At 42.1% G+C, this 10407-nt stretch overlaps 1 protein-coding gene across 10 annotated transcripts in view; it reads left to right on the top strand.

The window, feature by feature from the left end:
- LOC122540784 (protein spire homolog 1-like) overlaps positions 1–5882 on the top strand; it is an 88403-nt gene extending 82521 nt beyond the window's left edge. For 8 of the 10 annotated variants that reach the window (XM_043676996.1, XM_043677000.1, XM_043676999.1 and 5 more), the window contains 2 exons: positions 559–668; positions 5164–5881. In XM_043676996.1, coding sequence (XP_043532931.1) covers positions 559–631 — 73 coding nt within the window. In that variant the 3' untranslated portion in view covers positions 632–668; positions 5164–5881. Of the gene's footprint in view, positions 1–558; positions 669–5163 lie in introns of all 10 variants that reach the window. The other 2 variants (XM_043676998.1, XM_043676997.1) reach the window with 2 other exon arrangements.
- The last annotated feature ends 4525 nt before the right edge of the window (positions 5883–10407 follow it).

The following is a 10407-nucleotide window of genomic DNA, read 5'->3' on the forward strand; positions in this document are numbered from 1 at the left end:
GAGTGGAGGTTGGGTTGGTGGGGGGTGTGGACCTGACGAGGGACTCACGGAGGGAGTGGTCTTTTCGGAACGCTGATAGGGGAGGGGAGGGAAATATATCCCTGGTGGTGGGGTCTGTTTGGAGGTGGTGGAAATGGCGGCGGATGATACGATGTATATGGAGGTTGGTGGGGTGGTCGGTGAGGACCAGTGGGGTTCTTTCTGTACTCTCTTTCTGTAGTCCAGGTTAAGGATTTCCCAGAACTGTACATGAAAACTTAAAGGCATCCTGAGCTAGATGAAGAGCACAAATACAAGACATTTCTTTAAGAACACCAATCCGTTTCTACTTCTAGAAGATGATCACGTTGTTTTTGTCTGTCTTGTTTTTGGTTTCCTGTCCTAATTTCCACATGAAGTTCTGATGATCATTTCATTCACACTCTTCCCATTCTCTGGATTTAAAACTTTTACCAGACAAGACATTGGCCTCAGGGACACAATGTGAACTTGAATAGAATTACCTCTGCGATGTAATTGATGTCACTGACGAGTGGCTAACCGTTTGCTTTTGTGTAGATGGAAAGTTGAGATTGAGAGCGATGAAGCAGAAAGCTTGGCTGGTCAACGTCCGAGAGCACTCAGTTGTTGAACTGAGGGAGAAAACTGATTTGAACCCAATAAATGAGGTAAGCACTAAATCTAAAATTAATTTTGGCTCCGATTGATGGAGAGGAACTTTCAAGGATAATGTCTACTGTTTTGAGAAGTGAATGAATAAGTCTCAACAGTTGAGAAGTTTGCAAGTTCTTTTGTTTTAAAAAAAAAACAAATTTGAGAAATGTGTAGGTGGAATGGAACTGGATGGAAATTGGATTAACAAATGGTTATTGTATGACATGCTTTCAAACCAGGGATTCTTTGGAGTGTGCAGGGGAGAAAATGGCAATTCAAAGAATTTCATAGAATCATAGAATTCCTACAGTACATTCGGTCCATTGAGTCTGCACTGACCCTCTGAAGAGCATCCCCGTAACGCTGCATATCCCATAGCTAATTAACACAGCCTACACATCCTTAAACACTTCAGGGTAATTTAGCATGGCCAATCCACCTAACCTGTACATAGTCAGACTGTGGGAGGAAACTGACGTACCCAGAGAAAACTCCCACAGTTGTGGGAGAACACAAACTCCACCCACAGTCACACTCCCCACCAACCTCTTAACCACACCTGGCACCTTTCCCTGCAGCCACAGGAGGTGTAAAGCATGCCCTCTCACCTCCCCTCTTACCTCCGTCCAAGGGCCCATTCCAAGTCTGGTAGAGATTTCCCTGCATTTCCTCTAACCTGATTTATTGCGTACATTACTCTCTATGTAGTCTCCGCTACATCAGAGACTGAGTGCAAACTTGGGGACTGGTTCAGGGAGCATCTATATGGACCATGTGTTCCCATCAACTCCACCTTCCAGTTGCCAGTCATTTCAACACCCCCTCCCACTCCCCTGATGACATCCTGGGCTGCCTCCACTGTCGAAATGAGGGCACACACAAACTGGAAGAAGAACACCTTATCTTCTGTCTTAGGGGCTTACAACCATATAGCCTCAATGTAGAATTCATCAGCTTCCAAATCCCCCACCCCTCCCCACCTTATCACAGGCCCAGCCATCCCTCTCCACCCTGCCTCTTTGACCTAAGCTAACCTGTTCATCTTCCTTCCCATCTATCCATTCCATTTTTCCCACTGACCAATGACAAATCACCTCCTAGATTTAGATTAGATTACTTAGTGTGGAAACAGGCCCTTCGGCCCAACAACCGACCCTCCGAAGAGCAACCCACCCAGACCCATTCCCCTACATTTACCCCTTCACCTAACACTGGGAAATTTAGCATGGCCAATTCACCTAACCTGCACATTTTTGGACTGTGGGAGGAAACCCACGCAGACACAGGGAGAATATGTAAACTCCACACAGTCAGTTGCCTGAGGTGGGAATTGAACCTGGGTCTCTGGCACTGAGGCAGCAGTGCTAACCACTGTGCCACCGTGCCGCACCTCCTATGTGCATCCAACTATCGCCATCCCATCTACCTTTCCCCTAGCCCAACCTCTTTATTTTGCTGCTCCCCCCTCCCCCAAGGTCCCAATGAAAGGTTCTGACCTGAAATGTCAATTCCCCTTCTCCACTGGTGCTAATTGACCTGCTGTGCTTTTTCTATCTCCACACTGCATCGACTCTGACTTTCCAACGTCTGCAGTCCTCACCATCTCCAAGTTGCCTGAGACTGGAATCAAACCCTGGTCCCTGGTGCTGTGCTGCAGCAGTGCTAACCACTGAGCCACCATTCCGCCCCCTGACTTTGGGCAATCCTAATGGAGAAGAGAGGCAGTCTGAATAATTAAAGTGGGAAAGCCAACTGAGAGCTGGAGTGATGTCAAGATCGCATCAAAATAATTTTAAATGTCACTTTCCCCAAACTATCTTGCAAAAGAATGACCGTGGTCTCGTACGCAGCCATTCTGCTGTAACGCATGTTTCCTTATTGCAAATTCGTAGTGAAGTGATTGGTGAATTAGGGACACTGTTTCTAAAGCACAAACTTTTAAAATGTGTCAGCTGTAATGCAATTACTTCACCAATACTTTAAATACTGTTTGTAAAATGCAGGGTTGCACAATAACTCAACCGTTCCATTCGAGAAGAACCACCTGTAAAAGCTCTGAGGAGAGGTTGAGTTGATTGAGCCTGTAGTCCAATGGACTACAGAAGAATGAGAGGCAACTTTCCTGAAACACACAGGATTCTTAATCGATTGGATTTAATAGATTGGATGCGGAAAGATGGCAGCCACTTGGAGACTCTGTTCCAGCAGCAGTGAACCAAAGGCCAAGGGCTTTGTACTAGTGTTAGTCTCAGCATCAGGGTGGAAGAGCCTGCATCCAGGCCCACAGATAAACACTTCAAAAAAAAAAAGGACTGAAGTAGAATTTTGAACTTTTTTCTGTCCGAGAAGTGAGCCCAATTGAACAGAGACCACACGAACCAGATGGGGTGAAATTGACTAGCTGTTTATTGCAAGCAATATGGCTGGAAGCGAAATTGATCTACTTGTACAGACTGTCAGTGCTGTTTCAGTCTAGTCAAAGGTTCTCGTCCCTGAGCTGAGAATTAAGCCAATTTATATAGGGGTACAATACAATGATGCTAATTAAAAAGTGAAAATACATTGGTCTTGACGTAAGCAAGTTCTGATGATGGTGATCGCAAAGCAGTTATAGAACAGGGAACAGGCCTGTTAGCCCATGATGTTGTGCTGAGGTTTAATCCTAATGTAAAATATAATAACGTAACCTATACGCCCCTCAACTCACAGCTCTTCATGTGCCTGTTCAGCAGTTGATTAAATATCCCTAATGATTCTGTTTCCACCACCACCGCTGGCATTGTATTCCATGCATTCACAACTCTCTGCGTAAAGAGTTATCAGAAGCGTGTTCTGAATGTAGATACAATGAAGCATCCAGCAGCATCAATCAGTTCTTAATGGGATCAGGGGATTCCAGCTCCCTTTGAGGGTCGGTGAGAATGTCTCTCTTCTTGGCAGTAAGGTGTTTCCATTGTTGCTCTCCTGTGAGCGAGGTATTCTGGTGCCTCCCCATCTGACCTGAGCTTTGTATGGCTTTGGTATCACTGGGGTACAAGAGTGCCCCTGGGGATTTGGGACGGCTGTGTTTATCGGGTCCAGGAAGCTTATTGTCAGGTTGTCTTGAGTAATGTATTCCCTGGTCTGCAAGTGACTACAGTCATGTCTGGTTTCCCTCGTCAGTCTGTTTGGTCAATGCTGAGGCATTCTGGGTATTGCTTGTATGGTTTGGACAGGCTTGATTTTGTGTTCTGTGTGGCCATGCTGTGGGTAGGCAGGGGGGCAGATCTTTTCCCCACCATTCCCTACCTTTTATATTCTGCCTTGGTTTCTTTTGTGTTTTAAGATGCTGTCAGAATGGTGACATTACATAACACTTTCCATTATATTTGTAACAAATATGTGTGCCAAGTACAGGTGATAATAAATCAGAGGACATCATCTCAGGGGGTCACACATTTAAGACCAAGGTGAGGAATTTCTTCTGTTGTGAATCTGTATGTTTTTTGTTTTACTAGAAGATTGTTAAAGCTGCGGTGTTATGTGAAGGATTGAGACAGTTTCCAATCAGTAAGGGAACTGTGGTTGTGGGGAAATGACAGGAAAATGGAGTTGAGGATGATCAGATAAGCTGTGATCTCATTAAATGGGGGAGTAGATTTGATGGACTGCTCCCATGTCTTATGGGCTTAGCCTGCATTGGTGACCAATGTGTAACAATCTCATCTAGTCAGGGCAGAATTTGCCTAGAATGGGATATGAATCCGTTGTGACCAAAGAGTCTGAGCTTGAGCTTGAGGTTGAAAGGGAAGACTAAGATGAGCTGTAGTTATAGTTGATGTATCTTTCCACAGAAATGTGTAACTTTCTTTGAAAGAGGGGAGTAAAGGAGTCATAGGGTCTGATTACAGGTTTGATCAGAGGCATGGATTCTTAAGCTGGAAGAGGCAGAGGTGAAGTGCGAATTAGTAGAGACTGATTTTGAAAAGGGGCTAGGCAAATGATAACACAATCATGGAGGGGGGGTGAAAGCACAAGAAATCAGGTTGAAGTGTAACACATCAGTTTCTTCCTCTCTGGTGCTAACGTATGTGTTTTATTCCTGCTGCTTGCATCAGACTACAAGCTCTGGGATGAATAAATCTCGTCCTGTCAAAATGGCTGTCACTGCCCCCCATTCCCAACAATCAGTAGGAACAGTCCGTGCTGCATTCCATCCAATCAAAACCGCTTAATGTTCCCACCATAATTGTTTATAACTTCTTCAACCACCCCTCCCTCCCCTGCCACATCCTCTTTGGTCTCTTTCTGGTATCCATTCAGTAAACTGGCCTCGTGGGCAATACCTTTATTGAGTCTGTAGCCAGTTAAGAGTTTTGAATTATGTTCTGCCTCTGTAGCGTGGAATGATGTCAGCTTTACAGCCTTTGAGATCCCAGACTCCATCCCCTAGTACCCACCAAGGCTTTTTTGTTTTTCCTCTGTATTATGTCACAGAGACCTGATAAGCCATTGTTGTGTTCCCCACAGAGCTAATAATCTTGGAATTATGCAACTGATAGACTGGAATGTCATTCCGATAAGTGAGAGGGATTCGTCATCGGATTCATGCCTTGAGCTTGCACTTAACCAGAACATTGTCAATGGGTTTCACGGTTATCCAAAGTTTTGAAGGTGTGACCATACAGAGCTCTTGTTTATTGGTCAGCTCGACTTCAATAGCTTGGTGTTTCAGATTTTGATGGTTTTTAAATCTGTTTATTTGTGCCTTTCTGAGAATAAGGACAAAACCTGACCTTGGACTTGGAGGAGTGTAACAGTCCTCCTCTTCCACCAGGACCATGTAATTTCTGCTTCAAGCTTGTTTGGTTATAGGCATGGATTGACATATGGAAGAAGCTCTCTTTCAGAGCTTTTTAAATATTTAATATGAATTTATAGTGATTTACATATTTCTCTGGTCCCCTAAGCCAGTCTCAAAATATTTATTGTACAATTTTCATGTTTGGTGTTTGCTTTAATGGCAATCCTAACTGAGGTTATTTGCACACTTGAATGCAAGGACACTATATTGTTTCCCTAGACGTTCGTTACCTGTACTGTCCAGTATTATGAAAAATTGCCCACTGTTTGTTCTATTTCACAACTTGAGGGGATGTTTATTCTATTTATAAATTAAAAAAAAAAATCATTTTGTACTCCTATATTGAAAGAAAACATGTTGGCTTTTGTACAGAATAAAGTTTAATTTGTTGTATAGTGGCTGAGTATTTGATCTTCATCATTAACTAAATGGCATCTATGCTTCCTATGCTCTTTAAATTACACACTAAACAACGATTCGGTTTTGTGTACTTGTTTCCACCAGTCTCCAAGATTCTGACAATTAATGCTTTCAAGTATATATCCACTTGTCTTCTGATAGCAGCAGGTTCCAATGGAGGTAGCTATCACCCTCTGGTAAGATGGTCTAGATGGAAATCCTTAGTAGAAATTAGGAATTTGAAGTACTGTAGGAGACCATTCATGTCTATACCAGCTCCTAAAAGAGCTACCCAGATAGGACTGGAAAATGGGACTATCTCCATAGCCTTATAAACTCATCCCTTTTGAATATATAACCAGTTCTCTTTTGAAGCCTCCTGTGGAATCTGCATCCACCACTCTCCTAGGCAGCACATTTCAAACCCTAACCATGGAGTAAAGATGTTTCTCCTCCTTTCAGTCCTGGCTCTCTCTCGGTCAGTCTTGAAATTGAGATCCTTCTTGACTCTTGAATTTTGAACCTATAACCTCTGAATCCCAATAAAGGAAGCACTTTCTCCTGTTTGCTCTGTTAAAACTCTCCTCACTGGAGAACTTTTGTGAGGTCCCCAATTCATTGGATCTGTGAAGGGCGGACCCACCTTTCCTCATAAAACAATGTCCCCCTTCCAAGTATTAGCCTGGTAAGCCTTCTTTAAACTGTTTCAAAAACATTGACACCTTCCTTAAACAAGGAAAGAATATTATGCAAAATAATCCAGATGTTGTGTTTCCAGTGCCTGAAGTATAATCTTCCTTCATCTGCATTTTAATTCTGACCACAATAAATGATACCACTTTTTCTAATTGTTTGCTGTACTTTCACATTACCCTCTTGAGTCATATAGGAGGACCCCCAGATCCCAATGCATCATAAAGCCCTGTGGTCTCATTGAATAACATGCTTTTTTTTTCAGGCTTCCTGCCAAAATAGACCATTTCACACTTTAGGCACTTCCTTTCCCATTCAGATCGTAACTGAGGGATAAACAAGTCAACAAAAGGATTATAGATATCCTTCTCTTCCTTGGTAAAGATTATTGATGAAGTAGCTGAAGATGGTTGCACCAAGAACACCATTCTGTGGAGAAATCCAGAGCTGGGATGACTGACGACTAGTTCAGAATTCAGCAAAAGAGGACAAAAGCATTGATCAATAGTGGGAAAATAAAAGTACGGAGGAACCTCAATTATCTGATGTTTGATTCATCGAATTTCAGGTTATCCGGACAATATCGCAAGGTCTTGATATTTGGCTAACAATGTTATCTGGTATTCAATTAACTGAACAAAATACTACCTGCCTGTGTCCTTCAGATAAGAGGTTCCTCTAAATGTGAAGGGAACATTAAAAGCCAACTGTAAAATCTTCTATAAATATGTGAAGGAAAATGCTGAAGACCAATGCAAGTCCCTTGCAGATAAATAGGGAAAGTTATAGTGGGGAGTAAACAAATGGCAGGAGGGTTGAACGTACAATTTTTGGTTCTGTTTTCATAAAAGAGGACAATTTCCTAGAGAAATGTTAGGACCAAAGATCCAGTGAGAGGAATTGAAGAAATTAATATTAGTAAGAAAATTAATGGGGTATCTAACATTTTAGGTCATGTTGATATTTAAAGGTGGTGTTGGGCCTTCTGTCAGTAGTAAGAAAATTATTTCTTGGGACAGGATTTACTCACATTTTGAAAAGTATGAACTTATTCACAATCAGCAGCATAGCTTTGTGCAGGAAACGTCATGGTGCTCAAACCTGATTGAGTTTTTTTATGTAGATATTGTTATTGAAAAATTTGACTTTTTTACAAAATTACAAAAACTGTACAAACTAGTGTATTCCACTTTAGAATATAATAACGCCACTATAAGGTTAAAAAAAACTAACTAATCTATTCTACAAACACCATAAAATAGGATATCATACATTACTAACAATAACCAAAAGGAGAAAAGACGACAAAAGTAAATAGATAACTAAATAATACCCAAAATGGATTTATATCAAGTCATAACAAAACCTGTATTTATACAGGATTCCTCCTCCTGGGAGCCCCTGAACCAGCCAGAACCGTTACCATGGTTAAGCAAAGGCCATGGACAATATGGCTGAAATATGTGTCAATGTAGTTCAAAAAGGGCTGCCATGTTCTATAAAATAATTCTGTTTTTTGGTGCACCATATTCGTAAGGAAGTAAAGGGGGATAAATTCCATGATTATCCTGTGCCAGTTTGAAAGTCCTGGTGGGCCTTCGGATACCCAATTCACTAAAATCCTTTTCCTTGCACAAAAGGAAAGGCTAGTGAATAGTTTCCTCCCATATACATCCAAAGAGGGGAAATTTGGGGAGCCCAAGCCTAGAGACATTGGGTCCAATCCAATCTCAGTTCCTAAAATCTTTGTCAAGGCATTCGCTACTCTGTCCCAGTACCTGCAGATCTTATGGCATATCCACAGACGATGTAAGAGAATACCAACTTTGATTTTGCATTTAGGGCACATTGGAGATGCTCCTGCCTTGAACTTTGAAAGTCGTTCTGGTGCCATGTGAGCCCTATGAAGTATCTTCAATTGGATAGCCTGAGTTCTGTTATAGATAGAGATCTTCCTGGCATTTTCTCAGACGTCCTCCCACATCTGAAAGGAGACTTCCATTCCCAATTCTTGACTCCAGGTTTTATATAACTGTTCCATGTCCTTCAATACCTTATTGCATAGTAAGTGGTAGAGAGTACTGACCGAGGGGACCCATCAGCCGGAGCACTCTCCTTTCCCTATCCAATTTATAAGGATTGATTATCAGTGTGGTCGTCTTTTGTATAATGTCTTGTATTTGAAAATACTGAAAAATGTCCTTGCTGGGCAACCCAAACTTCTGGTGAAGCTGCTCAAAGGACATCATCACCTCCCCATCGAACAGATCTCCCAAACAGGAGAAACCTCTGGACTCCCAGATTTTGAATATAGCATCGGTCAGCCCTGGCTGGAATCCCAATGTTCCCACTATAGGGATATAGGGGAGGTTCTTTGCTGGTTACCCTCATCCTGTCGCAATATCCTCTAGACTTTAATTGTATTTAAAGCAATTAGATTGTTACAATAATCTGTAATAACTCTCATCTTGTCCATAAATAGTAGATTGATGAAGGGACATTTTGCTTGGGAGGCCTCAATATCTAACCAGATTGATTGTGGGTCAGCTACGTAAGATATTAAGGAGCTCAGTTGGTACTTCCTGAAATCTGGAAAGTCCAGTCCTCCCCTTACTCGTGGAAGCTGCAGCTTTTCTAATTTGATAACGGGCCATCTATAATTCCAAATAAAGGAGCCGAGCTAACCATAGAGCTTACACAGCGCCTGTCTCGGCAGCATCAAGGGGAGCATTCTTATAGGATACAGAAGATGAGGTAAAATATTCATCTTGACTAAGGCTATTCTACCTGGCCAAGATATTGGGAGATCTTCCCAGCATTGAATGTCCTGCCTTATTTTCTCTAATAAGTGTTTATAATTGGCTTTATATAGCTGACCAAATGCCGGAGTAATGAAAATACCTAAGTACAGAAAACATTCCAGTGACCACCGAAAGGGAAAACAGGATCCATCTGGAAAATTGGATATAATGGCAAGGCCTCCGATTTCACAAAATTGATTTTGTAAACTGAGAACATACCAAATAGATTGACCGTTTGAATTAAGCGGGGCACAGGTGTCAAAGGATCACTTAAGAAGAGGAGGATATCATTTGCATAGAGAGTAATTTTGTGCTTGCCCGATCCAACCCTCCGAAACGTTATATTAGGATCAGTTCGTATGGCTTCAGCCAGCGGTTCAAACACTAGCAAGAATAATAATGGTGAGAGGACATCCCTGATGACAGCCTCTGCCAACACTAAAACTATCTGAACTTAAACTGTTGGTGATCACAGCTGCTTTGGGATCATTATATAATACTGAAACCCATTTAGTAAAGACCTCTCCAACGCCAAACCGTTCCAGCGTATAAACGAGATATGGCCATTCTACCCAATCGAATGCCATCTCTGCATCAAGGGAGACGGCTAATCCCAGTATCGCTCCCTGCTGGCAGGCTTGTACCATATTTAAGATCCTTCTAATGTTATTAGTTGATCTGCGACCCTTTATAAACCCCGTCTAGTCCTCTTTTATAATGAATGGTAAAACCCTCTCCAGTCTTAATGCTAACATTTTTGAGAGAATTTTAAAATCCACATTTAACAAGGATATGGGTCAATATGAAGAGCAGTCTTCTGGGGCCTTTCCCTTCTTAAGAATGAGAGAAATATTTGCTTCTCTCAAAGAAGGGAGGAGGCAGCCCTGACTATGTGAATAATTATACGTATTTATAAGTGGCCCGGCCAGTTTCCCCTATAAATTCTTCACAGAACTCAGCCTGGAATCCGAATGGTCCAGGCGCTTTGCCACTCTGAAGCTGTCTCACCGATTCCTG

Source organism: Chiloscyllium plagiosum, chromosome 35, assembly GCF_004010195.1.
Source record: "Chiloscyllium plagiosum isolate BGI_BamShark_2017 chromosome 35, ASM401019v2, whole genome shotgun sequence".
Classification (NCBI taxonomy): domain Eukaryota; kingdom Metazoa; phylum Chordata; class Chondrichthyes; order Orectolobiformes; family Hemiscylliidae; genus Chiloscyllium; species Chiloscyllium plagiosum.